This window comes from Halictus rubicundus, chromosome 17, assembly GCF_050948215.1.
Source record: "Halictus rubicundus isolate RS-2024b chromosome 17, iyHalRubi1_principal, whole genome shotgun sequence".
Classification (NCBI taxonomy): domain Eukaryota; kingdom Metazoa; phylum Arthropoda; class Insecta; order Hymenoptera; family Halictidae; genus Halictus; species Halictus rubicundus.
Window position 1 is genome coordinate 4,162,230 of NC_135165.1, and position 18,723 is coordinate 4,180,952.

The 18,723-nt window shown below is 41.4% G+C and overlaps 1 protein-coding gene across 1 annotated transcript in view; it reads left to right on the plus strand.

The window, feature by feature from the left end:
• Positions 1-18,723, plus strand: part of Invadolysin (leishmanolysin-like peptidase, invadolysin) — a 132,248-nt gene that overhangs the window by 98,413 nt on the left and 15,112 nt on the right. Inside the window, exon 4 of the mRNA XM_076802811.1 lies at positions 12,261-12,291. Within this exon, the coding sequence (XP_076658926.1) occupies positions 12,261-12,291 (31 nt within the window). The remainder of the gene's footprint in view (positions 1-12,260; positions 12,292-18,723) is intronic.

Here is an 18,723-nt window from a genome sequence, read left to right on the forward strand (position 1 = left end):
TTATAAACAGCTATCAATAGAAATGCGATACAAACTAATATTAAATGAAAAAAAAAATATATAAAACCGTGTCAATGAAAATAGTTCCTACGTGACATAAAGTAACACATTGATAATCGAACTACATAATTTTCTTAACGAAATCGAGCCCACCAAATTAAAGTTTAAATCCATAAAATAAAAATCCTAGCAAAAATCGGTTTTCCCGAATGCATCGTCGTAAAAATGATTTTCTGAATTTCTGCGGCTGGATTGAAAATCGTGGCAGCGACAAATGACCGAAGGCGCAATCAACGTGCAGAAAACTCATTATAACGGCTGACCAATAAAATACATAATTACTGACACAAATTACAAAATGAAAGTGTACCACGGTAGCCGAACGATTGCCACCGCAAACGAAAAACTCGTTGCAACGTCCGTTGCAATTCGTGCAATCGAGGCTGTCCGCGAATGCAGGTTTCGGCAACCGGTGGATGCGGTTGTAACGCGGTGCGGGAACCGTTGCTGAAATTTTCGTAAGATCATCGCAGCGTTTTCAAGTTCCCGTTGATCACGGTGAAACGGGCCAAAACCGGCCGTTGTTTACGCGGTAATGTTTTACTTTTACTCGTATTTGATTACGGCCGGCGATTCCGCGAGACGCGGCCAGTCGACCGCGATGCAAATGATGCACTCTCCAGAATTAAAGTGTTTGCAGCTACACCTGCACCCGAATGCAACGGCGCGGAAGGGACGACGCCAACGCGCTATACTCTTTGCTGGACGAGTACGTTGTGCACAGTTCAGGCGCTCGTTTCATTTTCCATTTGTTAAATTTCTCTCTGCTCTGCTGTTGTTGCCTTCTTTTTTACTCTTCCCCTCTCTTCCTCTCCCTCTCTCTCTCTCTCTCTCTCTCTCTCTCTCACTCTCTCTCTCTATCCACGCGATGATCGATGCTTCTGCGCGGTGTCTCATTTATTGCGCCTGCACTTCCGGCCGTTTCATCTTCGGCTGTTTTTCTCGTGGCGTTCATCGTCGCGCTTGTTACTACAGAAATCATCAGCGAAAACGATTTATCTCCGCTTCTCTTATTACACGTATCCCACTATTTAACACTGTCTTCGTAACACCACTTCCAGGTACCTACTCTGTTTTCAATTTCAGTTTCCCGGAAACTCTTGTGCGTCGCTGAACAGCAATTTTTTTTATCGAAAGTTAGTGGAGAACCTGCGACAAAATGATTAAGAAATAAGTGCCTACGTGGCTCCTGTATCTTGCAATCGGTACAGAAAATTCTTACCTTGCAGAAAAATTCCCAGTATAGTCATGCAAGAACAGAAACGATAAAGTTTATCGTGCAAAAATAAGTTTTGCAACGTTCTCACACCTCGTAGGTTCTAATAAAATTGGTTAAAAACATTGTGTGGGTCATGCGTGACCGCCATGGCTCTCGAAGTGTTAACAGAAACATTAATTTGTAAAGAAATTATTTGGCCACGTTATTCGAGATAATTTGCAATGCTGCAATGATCGATCACGTAAATGATTGATTACGTGGCGTTACATGAAATTTAATGTGCGTATCGTCCGTGTCAGGAAGATTGAACTGCGATCATGCTAATAACAGGATACAGAGAATGTTTGAAAAGAATAATATTAAATTAAATCTGATGTTTTCGATTCAGAATATATTTCGAGGTGGATCGTGGATCATTGGCGGATCGCGAATGTAATAGGCATAAGTTAGGAAACATCGTTCCAGCCTGGAAGCTAAATATGTCAGTGTTAAGGTGAGTCGGGCTCACCGAGCAACTGTGATCGCTCCTAAACGTCTCCGGAAATCCGGTGATCGTGATAGATCTCTGTATAATGTCCATAAAGTTCCAGGACGGTGCAAGGTTTATGGTCTACTCTTAGCCCGGCAAGACCTGCGCATTGTCCACATTGCCTCTATCCCCATACAGCTGTAAATCACTGCCGGATTTCTGATTCATTGGACTTGGATTCCTGATTCATTGGAATACTGTAAACCACCCTTCTGATGCAACCTGGATTTCTCGTATTTTGTCCGGGGATCTCCGACTGTCTACCTAAATAACAAACTTATGCACACGAACTACAAATTCTCAAAAATTTCAAATCAGTATTCAATGATTTAATTGGCGGTACGTAGTGCGCGGTCGGCGAGGCCGCAAGAGAACAGTGGGCCTACACGATCTATGTCACAGCGCGGACCCGGGGATTAGATCAAGACTTTACTGCACATCTATTTCTTCTATTCATTTTAATAAGTTGCAAGTATCTAAAAATTAAAAATTGCTGTATCATTACTCAAAATATTTCTTACGTTATTAAATTTGTTTGTATTTAATAAATTACTAAACGTTTCGGTATTGACAAGTAAATTCCACCATTTTCGTATGTATAACGTAAATAGAAAATATGTAGAAGGGAAATATTCTATGTCGGCGAAATTGTTTCGTTTTGGAGTTAAAATAGCTTCGAGTGCAAAGGGTTAAAATCACTTAATCTGTCACCACTTTGTGTTTCACCTACTCGTTTTTCTGGTAAATGCATAAAATCGTATCTGGTGCAATTCACACTTGGTATAAATAAAAGAAGATTGCAGAAAAGCCTCAAGCTGTTATGCAAACCTAATGCAGGTGCACCAAAAATCAATGTTCCCCGAATACGTCTGGAGCAAGCATTTCGAGTTTCCAGGGGGAGGCCGAGCAACGAGAGCTTAAAAATTTCGGATAAAGTATCTCGGAAATAAATGTATCCGGCAAATACATTATTACTGGAATAATTGCGCCTCGTATGGCAGATTCCACCCCCACGGTCCGTTGCCGGAGGCTTCCGCATACCGCGAGATGCCTTTGTATTTTCAACGAAGCTCCGGTTACCTCGGGGGAGCATACTTAGGCAAACATAGGACGACGCATAATCTCGTGAAAAACAATAATGCAGGTTGTTCGCCGTACCATTAGCCTGATAGAGATATTACCCCATTTTTTACGTGTACAGGCGAACGTCAAATCCGCTCCCATTTTTACTAGGCGCCTCTGAACGTGCGCAATTGCAATTAGGTACTTTTCAACTGAACTTAGAGCATTATTTAACACTGAACCTACCAAGCAGAAAACATATAAAAGTGAATCGTCTTATAGCAGGGAGAAAATTGAGTTTACTTAAACTTTGTACGATTTTCATTATAATGCGTGCTTAATCGAGGAAGTCAGTTCAGTAATTCCCAATGAAATCGTTATTATAATTTCAATAATTGTGAAATAGAAACCCGGTCATTTTGACCGTGATAGGTTTAGTGTTAACCCTTAGCATTCGAATGGTGACTGTAAGGCACCACTAAAAATTGCTGTATCATTATTCAAAATATTTTTTACATTATTACATTTGTTTGTACTGAATAAGTTACTGAACATGTCAGTATTGTACAAGTAAATTGCACCGTTCTTGTATGTATAACATGCAAAAAAAAAGTATATAGAAGGAAAATATTCTAGGTCCGAAGAAATGTTTTGCTTTGGAGTTAAAATAGCTTCGAGTGCAAAGGGTTAAGTTATCCTGACTGTGGGTTTTGTACGTTTATGACAGGAATGAGCAAATCGAGTACAGAACGGTGAGAAAAGAAAAATTGAAAAATGTCTTTGGATTATTTCCGACTCGTTAAAGTTATTGAGAAAATGTGTACGCAATTCATGTATCTGGAAATCAGTCTAGATAATTTAACACGAATTTCTATGCACTTGAATTTTAAGAATTTGGTCTTTAATCGACTTTATGTCGGCGTCGCATTATGGTCTACTTTCCATAAAAATCGGTAGTCACGTAGCAGGGGATTCCGCAGAAGTATGCGGGAAAATCGATAGCTGATATCACGTAGGATTGTCGCAGATAATATCACACCGCGAAAAACGCGGTCCGTGTTCCCCGCAACCACTTTACGATGGGCGGCCTTATCCTTGGATCTACGATCGATATCCCCGAGATAGCGATCCTACTTGCATAAGCTCGCATTAACATTCGCCGTCGGAACTCCGTTCTGGCGGATTTACAATTTCGAGGTTAACGAACAGTTGAAGAAATCCCGGTCTGCAGCTCGATCTTCGCTCCGACCGAGTAATTCTATTTTTCACGATCGGTAATTACATTTCGCTAAGTGCGTTGTCGCGAAGCATTTTCATTTTTGCTCGAGTCCTGGTTCTCTTGCTGCTTGCAATCTCAGCTTCGCGTTTCTTACGGCAGAATTGACAGCTGCTTTCTCCCTGTTTCTCGCCGGTACGGGATTTCCTTGAAAAACGAGTGCGGGAGATGCGAAAGGGTAAACGCTGAATGTAAGAATTATTCTTCTGAACTATGCTAGTCCGAGTCTGGCTTATTCAACTTAACAGAAGAAGAAATAAATTAATGCTTCTTGCAATTGCTTCAGAATTAGGAAACAGGATAGTATTTATTCCGGAAAAATCCAATTCTAATCTTTACTCTTCTAATTCTTATTCTAGTGAATTTCTGAATCATTCGGTTACCGATTTGCAATCGCTATTTCGGGTCAGAAAATATCCCTCGGTAATACAATTGAATTGTTTCTTTTGGAACTATTATTTAAAAGAAGATTCTGAACGTTCTTATAGTCATTCGGAAGACTATTAATTACGTGGTATTTCTGTAAATTAAGGGAATATTGTTACTTGGCCACGTCAAGAATAAAAATAATTTCCTATTCAATTTTATTCGAATAAAATTACTTCCATCAAGACATTTTCTCATGCATTTAATTTCTTTGATAGGCTTTTCTGACATAGTTCTGATAACAATGATATGGTTCCTCCCGAGCTGTTATCGTATTTGTCCCAATAAAATTGTTAACAGCTCCAATAGACACGGATCCCACCGGTAGACACTGTGCACACATAATACCTTTGATACGATAGTGACCACTAAACATAGTTAATTGACGAGTACACATTACAAAGGCTATCGATTCGGTTAGGGTAGACTTTGACAAACCCGAGTCACCTAATCTGTGCTAGGGGGAAGATGATAAGCTTTTGACATTGACGTGAAATCAGTGCAATAGGTGAACAGAATAATAGGGCTTTCTAGAGCCACTGTTTAACACCGATGATAGACGCACAGCAGCACGTTTAATTATGTTGCGGAATTAATACCTGTCATTGTTAATGGGAACTGCCACGGACGATACAACCGCACACGTTATTTACAGGATCTCTATTATACTACTTATTTCTGAAGAAAGCGAACACAAGTGCTGAATTTAATGGAAAATTTATCAAAAGTGGATCTCGCACTGTGAATTTCTCGCAATTGGCTAATACCATTGAATCGCTGATAAATGTTAAACTAGCATGAAAATACCGAAAATAACAAGATTAAATTAATTTATTAGACGTGCAAATTAATTCCTGATACTCGTAATTAAGTAGCTGTGATATAATTTTAAATCGACATTAAGGTGAATAACGATCGACGTTCGTCTTTCAAGTGAATAAGTAAATAAAAATGTCCGAAAACGGTGATTCGATAAGTTGAGCGTTAGCCAATCCCCGCCGAGTATCTTTCTCGATAGCCGTCGCGTCGCATTAATTTTTAATCCATAATCCCGGCGAGCATAATTCGAAACGCGCGGCAGGGAAGACAGTGTGTCTATATGACACGCGGGGTGATAATATTTGTCTACATATGTCGGGCGGACTAATGCGTTGAAATGCCGATAATGATGACACCGTAATTCACCGAACGGTGATTGCTGTGCTCGAATCAGACATCAGCGCGCGGCGGCGGCTGGTGATTTGCGGGGATAGAAAGCTGAAAACAGCGTGGGCTCGTTTAGCGCACTACAAACCCGCGTGTGCCGAGTAATTGGGAGATTAAGTGCATCCAATCGATGTTAACATCGGTGCTCGAATCGAGCGCGATAAGCATGCGAAATTTACATCACTAGAAAATCCATAAATACGCCGGAAAGCATTCTCCCCGGCTGTCTTGTAAGTTCGCTTGTTGCTCTAACACCCTGCGATTATCGTTTCGAACGTGTCCCAGGAAAATCGTGTGAAAAATCACTCTTTCGTTTCCGAAACTTTTCCCATTTTCTTTCTTTCTCCACGAGCACTGGAGTCTCTGTTATCTGAACTTCGAGTGTAAATAGTTTTCTATACTGCGACAAAATCCAAAAAAAAAAAAAAAAATAAGTAAAAATTGCTAGCGCCGTAATCAAGCAACTGTTCCATTTATCCGATGCCTCGCTGATTAATTCAGAGAATCGAGGTGCTACTTTGTTAAAGAATACAATTTTAACCAATCGATTTTTGGACTAGTTTAGATAGATACTTTTTTTTATTTTTTTTTAGATAGATGCTTTATTGATTCCCCTCAGGATTACAATTTTTATACCACCCGTTCCTTTCTCCGCCTTTCCCCTCACGCCGGTCAAATTTTTGGATTGTGATATTTTCGACTTATTTTCTGATGTAGAATCAGCTCTTGCGGGGTGTTGCACCGTCGACACCGGGACACCCGGTACAGCAGTTGTACCGTGAAACGGTGTTTCTCTTGGTTTAGGCGAGGCCATAACACGATTCCGTGCACGGTTCCGCGAATTAACGAATTTCGAGGTACAGGTGAAAAATGACCGGGACCGTTATAACGAACGCTCGGTGTCAGCGTGGCGAAAGTGTAGACAGTGGGCCGAGCGTGGGAAAGCAACGAGGAGGGTACCCAGTGGATGTCAAAGAGCATCAGGACGGATTTAACGGATCTAAAAGTTACGAGGGAATCGCACGGTTCATAAGATTCGAACTCGGTTCGTTATTCCTCTCGTTGTGAGGAACCGGGAGAGTCGGTTATCTCTTAATCCGGGGCTGAACTTCGCAGACTTTAATCTTGCGATTAGAAGCCCGGGCTCTTTGATTCCACCTGCGTCCGATCATTACCACATTCTCTTAATCAGCGCAGCTTCAAATCCGAATCGCTTCGAACAAGTGCGAATCTTCTGTGCCGACTCGTACTAATAAGCGGATGCGTCACGTATAAATCCTATTCACAAAGAAACACTTTATGGAAATAACAAAAATTCAGCCTTGTTGATAATTGAAATTGTAAGCTATTCGCGAAAGTGGCTCCGACATAATTGGCTCCGCTGTAACAGCGTCTTCGTTGCGCAAAGAATCGTGGGAGTTTGATGGCGGTGGATTCATCCTGACGTCGCCGGTCTCTCTCTCTCTCTCGCTCTCTCTCGCTCTCTCTCGCTCTCTCGTTGGCGGAACAACACGCCCGACTATCAACAAGTCAGCATCCACATGGAAATTCAATTTGAGCTGCAGTGATTGCGAGTCCCGTGACGGCTACAGGTGACAATGTTCGCGAGACCGTGCCATGGAAATGCCAGGTCGAATAATCTGAAATTGAAATTACGGAAGTTAAGAGCTTTGTTCCAGAGTCCCAAGCACAACTGCCACTACGGGGGCTAACGCGACAAGGCACCTCGACGCAAACGTGGGAATCGTTTGACTAATTCCGAAGGAATTGTGAACTCTCTCCTATTTCCATTGTTTTTCCGCGGACCGAAAGTTTCCTCGACCTTTAATTTTCCAGTAGAATCTGGCTGAAAACTCGATCGAAGCGTTCGACGAAATATTCGATCGAGAATACAATGCCTTTCGCTTGGCTTTGTAATTGCTTCGGACGATTTTTCAACGATTTCGCGACGACGCAATTTAGATAAAATCGATTGTTCCTACGCTCCGGTGGCAAAACATTTCCTTTCGTCAAACTCTCCGCAGACATATTTGTGAGGTTTTTCTGATTAGAATGAGATCAAACACGATACAATTTGCATCAACTTATTCTATTTTTGGGGCGTTTCGAGATGTAAATTTCAGAACAGCGTGATTTTTGTACGTTGTATTGTACCATGAATTGCAGCTGAAAATGAGACATTCTTAACTACGTGAGGCAGTGTTTTTCTCCGTTTGCGGCGATTGCCTAATTTCGCTCGGAGAGTTGAAGGGACCGGCGAATTTTCGGGATTGCAGAAGATTACAAGGCCGGGGTTAGGCGAACGTAGCCCTTCGCCTCGTATCCGGGAGCAATCTTTCCTCGCCGTAACGTACAACAAGACGTTTTGCGCGGAGATATCGAGGGAAAAGTTTCGGCTGCAGACATCAAGCAAAACTGGTGACAGAGCGCCGATGTTAGGTGAAATACGCCCGCGAGACAACAGCTGCTCGTATAAGTTTAATCCTACGCGCAATATAACCTGCTGGAAGCGACCTCTTCTCTTCTCTATCCCCCTTTCTCCCTCTCTCGCCTCGGAATCTCACCAGTTCCTTACTCAATCCCTTATTCCTCCTGTTGTGTTCTCGGTATGATGTAATAAAGAGCCCCAACCTCCTCCGTTTCGCTTCCCTTCCGCTAAATTCCCTTCTTTGTCCTTCCACCTTCAACCAAAGCCTGTTGAAAAATTCTACCCTTCCGCCGGCTTCGATATTGAACGTAATTACGGTCCAACTAAAACCCGTAAGGACGTCTCGAAAAGAATTATAAACACGGCTAAATCAATTTCCGGTTCTCCTCCTATTCCCTCTTCTTCTTCTTTTGAAAGCTTGATGTTGAGTGTGTGTCATTTTCCTGCCGAATAGGTACCCTCATCCGTAATACGTCGAAAGCCGTCCCCGAGATGTCGCCTTATATCGAAAGAAAACTGTTGTAGCGGCCAGCCTGGGACATCTGGTTATGGCATGGGTATTGCTTTACGCTCTTGGAACGTGACTTTGGGGATTTTTATAAATTAGGTACGGAGTGGCCTTGTCACCGTTTTAGCTAATGTCCCATTCGTGTCCGTTCCCAGGGCGTAGCACTTGTATATAGTTTTCTAGGCCCATGCCATAAATCTGCCAGAGGTCCCATCCTGCCCTTCTCTAGTTTCGCACTTGACGATTGCCAGACGCCCTGGGCCTTTCCCAGGCTCTGGCAACTCTTCACCCGTGGTGGGTGGTTGATGGCCCTTGGTTCATCAGGATGGCCTTGGGGCCATCAGGATGTTCCTCGGTCCCATCTTCCACTTTCCAACCGTCCACCCCCCAATTGGTCCTCGTCTCGGCCAATCCGGGATATCTCTCGTCATCCAGGGAAGGGAGGAAAATCCCGAAGTAGAGGGAGGATCTACCCTTACGTGGGTTCTTGGCTCGATCCTCCCAATCGATTCGACTCCAAGCACGCTAGGGAAAACGACGTTCTCTAGCTGCTCTCTTGTACACTATTCGTTTGTATTCGACCGGCTCAATCATTGTAAATACAGTCAACTTTCTTAGTTTGCTATATTTGGTCTTCCTTTATTACACGAGGAAAACTCCCATCCTTAGTCGACACATCGCGTGTAAATCAACATCATAAGCTCGAACATCCTTCGGGATAATCACGAGCAATTCAACAACTGTATCGAACAATTTTCTGCATAATCAGAGTGCTTTCAACAATCGTAAAGTAACCACGAAACACAAAGGAGTTTCGGAGAAGGAGAAAATTTTCACTCTAAAATGTGTTTGAAATTTATTTGAAAAAATTTGTTTGTATCCACCAGAGATCCACGCTTCGCTGGTTGAAATAAAAATGAGAAGGGAATATTCGCGTAAGGGATAGAGTAACGGGACGGAGGTTGAAGTCGGGCTGACAAATATGGAAATAGTACGAACGGAATATAGTATATAGAAAACAGCATTGAAAGCGTTTCACCGAGCGGAAGATCGCGCGGCGACTGCCGAGCAGCCGATTTGAATTCGTGACACGCGGTAAATAGATTTGGCCATGGCAAAGTGACGCTTCGGATCTTCGGCACGGTGCCGGGCACCTGTCTGCCACCGAAACCGGTGGGGTCCTGAAAAGATAGAAGCCGCGCGCATGACTTGGCCGCCGTTCGTACCTCGTCCACGGTTCACAACAGTTTATTTCGTTTCGTATTCCATAGTTGGCCTAGCCCGACGCTCGGAGCTCTCCGTGGCGTAACGCTCGATTTCATTCGCGTTTTGAAATCTTACACCCGAGCTCGTGAAACTCCCTCGCCAATTTCGAACGCCTCGCGATCCCCCCCCCCCCCCTCCCCCCTCCCCCCGAATAATAAACTGCGAGCGCGCCTCTGCTTTAAGACAGTCGCTCGACGATCCTTTTGTTACGCCCGCCCACGCACAACGCCCGCGCGAGTATCACGCTAAAATGCAAAACTCGTTTGTTTTTAATGATTCTCTCGGGACACTTTCACTGTGGCATACACGCGACATTTTTTCTTATCAAAATCAGACCAAACGCGGCACCAATCAGATCACAGTTACTCGGTAAATTAATGGAACATGAGTGTTGCCTTGCTGTGAAATTAGCACTGTTCTTAAATCAAATATCAACACTTTAATTGGAAATCCAAATATTCGGATAATCTGGGTTCTACTGCATTGTGAATTTGACAAGTAAATATCGGTCCAAATTGTGCCGTGTTTGGTCTTGTTTGAATCAGAAAAATGTCACGAACACGTTGGTGGAAGGTTCATAAAAGAAAATAATTGACACCAGAATGTTATTTAATTAGCCCTTTGCACTCGAAGCTATTTTAACTCCAAAACGAAACATTTCTTCCGACCTAGAATATTTCCCTTCTATACAGGGTCATCCGTTTTGAAACGGCCAAACGTCAACCAGCTATAGAGGACCCCAAATGGAACAACTTTCACCCCTAACACTTTTTTTGATTCGAAGTTATTTCATTCAGTCTCCACGGCGTGCCCCATGTCAAAAAAACCAAGATCCAAAGGTCATACAGAAAAGTTGACAATAAAAAAGATGCCCCTATTTATTTTAAACCAAACAAAGGAAAAATCATCAAGATACATAATTGCAGTCCTAATATGTTAATCTTAAGTGAACGGAAAAAATGACGGGTTTTTGCAATTATCTAAAAATCAAGACCGAATCAAAAAAAAGGTTAGGGGTGAAAGTTGTTTCATTTTCGGGTCCTCTATAGCTGGTTGACGTTTGGCCGTTTAAAAACGGATGACCCTGTATATATTTTGTTTCATATTATACATACGAAAATAGTGCAATTTACTCGTACAATACTGTGAAGCGTTTAGTAATTTATTAAACACAAACCAATTGAATAATGTAAAAAATATCTTGGATAGTGATAGAGCAATTTTTAGTGACGCCTTACAGTCGCCATTCGATTGTTAAGGATTAGTACTTGTCACGTCGATATAGTACTTTCACGAATGTCTTGCGCATCGCTTCAAATCGGACACCCCGTGTAAGCTGCAGTGAGAGACGAGACAATTTATGGGATGACTTACAAATAGTATTATGTGTAACGAAGACGCTGAAACGTGCAAGGAATTGTGTTCGAAATGGGACGGATGATCAACAGAAAGAGAGAGCTGGCTAGTAGTCGAGGAAAATCCGACTGACCGTTCTCGGGCACCACTATACCTTAAACCTAGGTATAGTAGCACGCTTTACGCTTGAATTTGAGCTCTCCAGAAAATTATAGAGGTTGGTTTGCAGTAGCGCTGGCCAAGCTAATCCCACCGTATAATTAACCACTAACAACCGTCCTGGGTTCTCGTACAAACCTACGTCATAACTCATGGCTAAGCTTCCACGAGTGCATGTAAGTGCCCGGCCTGTGTACCGGTACACACGATCGCCTTTCTTTTTTTTCTTTTCTTTTTTGTTACTATTCTTGCTACACAATCGGAAAAGAAATAACGTGTTCGTGCAATCAGAGAGGTAGAGGGAGTAATTAGGACCGTCACGTGCTGCAATCCGAGCGAATCACACTTGTAACGTTATTGATTCGATGATAACAATTGACCAATTTTCTTATGAGCGTCACTTATTATTCATGCCGGGTCGCGCAATTGGGCCGGCAATCTTGCGTTTGGTTGAAGAAGAATAAGGAAGATTCAATGCTGCGAGACTGCAATTGTCAACTATACCACGACCTTAGCTGTCGTTTGAAATCACGTGGGCAAAAGGGAAATGGATATGCTAGCAACAATTTTCTTCTCATTTTTTAGAAACGTATACTTGGTGCTGCCGTTTTATAAATGTTGAAAAAAAAATATCAGAAAATGCAGAAAATTTGTTAGAAAATTTTTTTAATCGATTATTTCAATTAATTAAAATGTTGGATGCTAATTTTGTATTTGTTAATATTTTCTTTTGCAATGTACTCATGCTTATTTCTTTTATTACAGGTTGGACGACGAGAAGCTGTATCTGATCAATGTAAGTAGTTCAACATTATCCACTTAAAATTCGGCTAATTGAACATTTCGAGTAAATACAAGTCGCATGATTAAATCGGGAATGTACAGGAGGATTGTTTTAAATGAAATGACGTAGCTGCTGAAAGAATTAAATGGGAAAGTTCTACGGTCTGTGTACGCACATAAAAGTACGCTTTAGCTAATCTGTCTGACCATTCCCGTTTATTTCTACTTGTTACGGCGCGGCTGACTATCGGGCCGGTCGATTCAGGAATGGATAAAATACTGGTTCGCGTAGTAAATAGTTAATCGTCTGTTTTATTATAAATCGTGCATACAACGGTGGTGGTAACGTAATAATAAAAACAGTACTTTATTTAAAAGCTACGGAAAATGGTTCACGTTCAAAATACTTCTGTCCGACCTCGCACAATTGATACTCCGACCACGAAACAGTAAACTGACCAACGTAACATTTTATTGACGTACTGTTACATATAAATGGTCGTGATTAAATTACAAATTGCAATGGCCGTTCCGCTTCTCTGTTCATTTTTATTGTCAACGAATATTTTAAGCGCGTGCGTGAAATTTTATTTTCCTTAAAATCGATGAAAATTCGGAGACCTGCGTTTTGCAAACAAATTCCAGACTAGCCTAGACATCACTCAAACCATGTACAATTTTACGTATTCTGTATCATGCAAACGCAATTGCAATTTTATGTTACAAATTTTTGTTTCCCTCAATAATCTATCACGTGGGGATTCCATTTCGAAAAATTATGAACTTTAAAGTCCTGTAGCGTATAGACAAATTCGAAATCGGAAAAACTATGACTTAAACTCGCACTAATTTCATGTATATTATATAATACAAATTCGATTACAATTCTAGATTATGAACATTTCAAGGAAACTATTGATATTCATTTTTTCCAAGAGTCTTCCACGTGGCAGGTCGGATCAGAAGAATTGCAAAATGTATATGGCTGTATCTTATAAACAAATACGATGCTAAGAAAATGATGACTTAAACCGTCCCTAATTTCATGTACCTTATGCAATACAAATTCGATTACAATTCTAGATTATGTATATTTCAAGGAAACTATTGATATTTATTTTTTCCGAGAGTGTTCCACGTGGCAGGTCGGATCAGAAGAATTGCAAAATATATATGGCTGTATCTTATAAACAAATACGATGCTAAGAAAATGATGACTTAAACCGTCCCTAGTTTCATGTATATTACGCAATACAAATTCGATTACAATTCTAGATCATGAACATTTCAAGGAAACTATTGATATTCATTTTTTCCGAGAGTGTTCCACGTGGCAGGTCGGATCAGAAGAATTGCAAAATGTATATGGCTGTATCTTATAAACAAATACGATGCTAAGAAAATGATGACTTAAACCGTCCCTAATTTCATGTACCTTATGCAATACAAATTCGATTACAATTCTAGATTATGAACATTTCAAGGAAACTATTGATATTCATTTTTTCCGAGAGTGTTCCACGTGGCAGGTCGGATCAGAAGAATTGCAAAATGTATATGGCTGTATCTTATAAACAAATACGATGCTAAGAAAATGATGACTTAAACCGTCCCTAATTTCATGTACCTTATGCAATACAAATTCGATTACAATTCTAGATTATGAACATTTCAAGGAAACTATTGATATTCATTTTTTCCAATAGTCTTCCACGTGGCAGGTCGGAATAAATAATTAGAAAAACGATAAAATTGACAAGCCTGTATGGGCTTAAAGGCAGCCTAATTTCGCACAAATCATGCCACTTCGTAGTTGGTTTTGGAGAATATTCTTTCCATTGACGTCAAAAAATGATCGATTCGCAGCACGACGATCGAAGAAAACCCTCGAGAGCCGTTTCCGTCGGGGATTTTTCGAACGATTCAGAGAGCCAAGAGCATTTATCGGTGTGGCAAGGCGTACCGCTTAATTACGACAGCTTTTCTCCCTTTCCTCGCGGCGCGCATCTGGCAGGAACTGGAAATGGAGCGTGGTAAATGGACGCGTTCTACGTCGTATCAAACGTTGCCGGCGTCATAGCAGTGTAATGCACCGCGTCGTGGGCATAACTGTATGCGCCAAATAACCGGAAATTACCGGGGGCATTTCAATCAGAGTACCACGGCAAGCTTCGAACACGCGGGACCATCGTTTACTCCGCATAATACCTAGCCGTATGATAATCTCGCAAATCGAGCCGGAGAGCAACCTCTGAAAATCGATTGCTCCGTTCTCTAACAAACCTCGTCCTCGCGAACGATCGATCCTCAAACACTCTCCAGCTCCCCCTCCTCCTCTTATACCCCCCCCTCTCCCTCCCTGCGTATTCGTTGACAAAGTTGACTGCAAGCTGTAATACCGTGTTACACGCCGCTCAGATTTCTATATTGGCTCTTGGCTCCGATTGAGACGACTTTACTCTGCTTTATTGCTCTCCGCTCCATAACGGAGATCGGATGTTTCTAAAACGAACCTGTGTCCTCGGAAACGGGAAGACAATGAGGAGAATATGATGGTGAACGTTTTACTCGAAATTGTGTTTATTAAAGATTCAATTGATCGATTTAATACAAATTTTTACTTTAAATTACGATCGTTCGCGAAAGGGAATATCGTAAGAAAAATTTTATCAAACCTCGAAATTGGATATTTACGAGTAGAATGAAATTCTTGAAATTCTAGAATGACTCGCGAAATATGACACTTTCTTACTCGCTACTTGGTTGGCTAGGTTTTATTATAGTTTTTACGAAGCAAAATATAATAACAGCTTGAAATGAGAAGTAACCTAGAGGATAATTGGCTTTGTACGCAGGTGAACGATGAACTTTGTTTCTCAGAATCTCAGCTACAGAAAATAGAGTTGAACATTCGCAACAAGGATTAGTTCCTGTAATATTGTGTAGCACTGAAATCTCCGCATAAATTTGCAAAGCGTCGGCAAAATTATACAATACCGCTCGATCGGTTTTTCAGGGGCGAGAGCCGCTCTGCCAGGAACTGATAGCTGGTTAGTTAACCGTGAGAGGGAAAAAAAACATCGTCGGTTTCATGAATAAAATGCTAGTTATTGAGACCGTAAATCGTTTGGCGAACTAGAACGAGGGCCCCCGGAATCTAAAGTAGAAACGCAGGACTCTCGCGAGGCTCGCCAGGATTTGTGCATCAGCCGGCAGCAACAGTTGATTTATTCCGAAAATTTTCACCGCGATAGTATCCCGGCACACACAGCTTTCCCCTGTAAGTCGAATAATTGCTGGCTCCTGAAAGTAAATGAATCTAATTGCATCTGAAATTTAAATAGGACTCGGCATTTGCATTTAATACCGACATCGAACTAGCCATGCGGGGGGTCGATAAAGCGGGACCAACCTTTTTCTCGTTCGCTATTTCGTCTCCGATGTTTACCCTTTCTTGTAACAATACAGTTCTGCCAACTAATACTTTCCAGCATTTCGCCTGAACGCGTTCGAACGAATCATTCCGGTAACGAATTGAACTTTTTCAAATACAGCCTGAATTTCGGATACTCGGTTCACTCTCTTTTCATTCAGATTTTTGTTTCCTCAGAATTTACAATCAAACAAATAAATACGTGGACTGAAACTGCGAAATTTAACCCTTTATTTACTGAATTTCTTAAAAGTTTCTTGCGCTAACTTTTCTAAGGACTTGATTTAAGTGCGAGTCAGCACCCTAGAGCACAATTTTTATTATAAATCATCGGGAAGGTTATTAATTACATGGAAAATAGTTTGGGGCTCCGAAGTCCCAACCATGAAATAGTATACTATTTTCCAATAACTTACTAAAATGGAAGAAGAAATAAGTATTTTATACAGTAAGGAGCAAAACTGAACACACATACGACATTTTAACAAAAATAATTTTTTATTCAATATTTGCATGTAGAATACAAAAGAAACAAAATACTTGGTATTATCTACAATCTTTTGGCTTTTCAAAGCAAACTTAACATTTGTGACGAATGTCTGGACATACTTAAAAATGAAGTTACAGAATAAATATAGTGCTCCCCCAACAAGGATAACTGATTTGTCGCAAAGAGTGCAGGAACGGTGGTATTCTATTACACCAGAATACTGCGAAAATGTAGTATTAAGTATGTGCCTAAACGTATTCAGGCAATTACCAAGGTTAAAGGTTCATGGACGAAATATTAAGTGTACGAAAATCTGAAATGTTTACTCAAAATTAGTTGCGGTGCAAAACCGACTACGCGAAAAAAAAAAATTGTATGAAGCGAAATAATAATAATATCACAAACGTTACGTTTGTTTCGAAAAGCCAAACGATTGCAGATAATACCAAGTATTTTGTTTCTTTTGTATTCTACATACAAATATTGAATAAAAAATTATTTTTGTTAAAATGTCGTATGTGTGTTCAGTTTTGCTCCTTACTGTATATGCAGACACATGAATCTTCTAGAATCCATCCTAGCATCCATCTTGGCCTCGCATCATCTTATGTACTCGTCTCCAAGAAACTTCCAAAGAGAAATAAGTTTGTGCTGTCATCCAACAATCGAAGAACGAGCTTCGTGGAAGTGTACTTCAAAGTCCCGATGGGACTTGTAAGTCCCGTCAGTGAATAAAGGGTTAAGAGAATTGTGGATATCGACGCAACGCTGTACAACTTTCACTCGCAACATTGGCGCGTTTTGTTTCAAGCATCCGCGATATTTCAAGGTGGACTGATAGAGCGTTGCGCTTCGAAATGGCACGGCGGACGGTCAAATGGCAATTTGTTCGAAGGGTTGCGAAAGAGCATCTTCGCCGCGCGGCCAGCTATTACACGCCGGAGAACGGTACGGGGTTGAACGACTTATACGACGTTGATAAGACAACAGAAGTTAGCAATATTGTGATAAAGGAGAGCACTGTCCCTCCCGTGTAGTGATAAACGGCCGCGTCCCGACGCGCAAGGACGCGCAAGGACGCGCGCGATTGCTCAGAGCTGGGAGAGAAGGTCGCACGTAGGAAGGAAAGGAAGCGGAACGATACTAACGAGAATAAAGAGCCGGCACAATGGACGATGCGCGCCGAGTTAGCTTCGCGCTAACGCACGCACACATAAGGAAACTTGGACGCACGGACCCGTGATTATGTGAAAAATCGCGAAAATTCGAGAAAATTCGAGTGAACACGGCTTCTCCGCGAGACTCCGACACGGGCGAGCTTCGCCGAGTAGTTTCGGTATTAATCATGATAATTAACTCTTTGAGTGGACTTCCGAAGCGCAATTACTCAATTGATTTATTGAATTATATGGAAACTTGGGCGTACGGACCCGCGATTCTACGAAAAATCGCAAAAATTTGAGTGAATGCAGTCTTTCACCAGGCGGCACGGCGGCAAGCTTCGGCGAGTAGTTTCAGTGGCAATTACGATAATTAATCCTTGAGTGGACGTTCAAAGTGGACTTCGGAAATGCGATTGCTGAATTGATTTATTGATTGTATGGAAACTTTTTCCTCGTGACTACGAGGAAAATCGCGAAAATTTGAGTGGATGCAGTCTTCCGGCTTCCACGAAGCGGTACGAGGTTCGCTCGGTAGTTCTAGCGTTAATTATAATAATTAACCCTCAAGCGGGCCTTGAATGTAGACTCGGAAAGTGCAATTAGTCGATAGATTTACGTGATGTTGATATTTGCTGAATTTGTTAATGGAAATCAATTTTCTACCGTCTTGAAACCTTTCTTCTGTCTCTTGTATTATAGTTTACAAGCTGCGGGCTAACTTCACCGAATTTTCAGCTAATTTTAACTCCTTAAAGTGAATTTAAGCACACAAAAGGTTGTATAATGTACACCCCTGCACATACATGCTCTACATATCCTGGAAGTTTCATAATTTTCTGAATTTCCGGCTTGAAGATCTTCCCTTGTAACTTTTCAAACTGTTTCATAAACACCACATTGAAGAAATATTAGCTGAAAGTTGCACGGGGGCTGCAGTAATTTAATGTAGAAATTTGAAATTAATCTACCGAACCGTTTCTGGTTTTCACTCTATTTTTTAAAATTACCTTCTGTGATTTTTCTTGGATTTTATTTCCTGTGATTTTTTAGATCGCGACGACGAGTAATTCCGCAGGTTTCCGGCGATTGTTTATGGGGTTGTGAAGTGTGAACAATTCAATTGGAACGAGTGAAATAGAGGGTCGTTGCGAACGTAATCGGTGAAAAATAGTGTAAGACGAGAGGGAATTAAGCGTTTGCACATTCACGGGCATTCAGGGCTCCATTCGAGTGGCTCCGTTTTAATTATCAGGAGCTTGCCATTAGACCGATATTAATGACGCGCTCTCGTTCGAGCGTAACTTTGCCGTTCTCTGAACAGCTGAACAGCTTAGCCAAGTAACGATTATTTATTTAAGC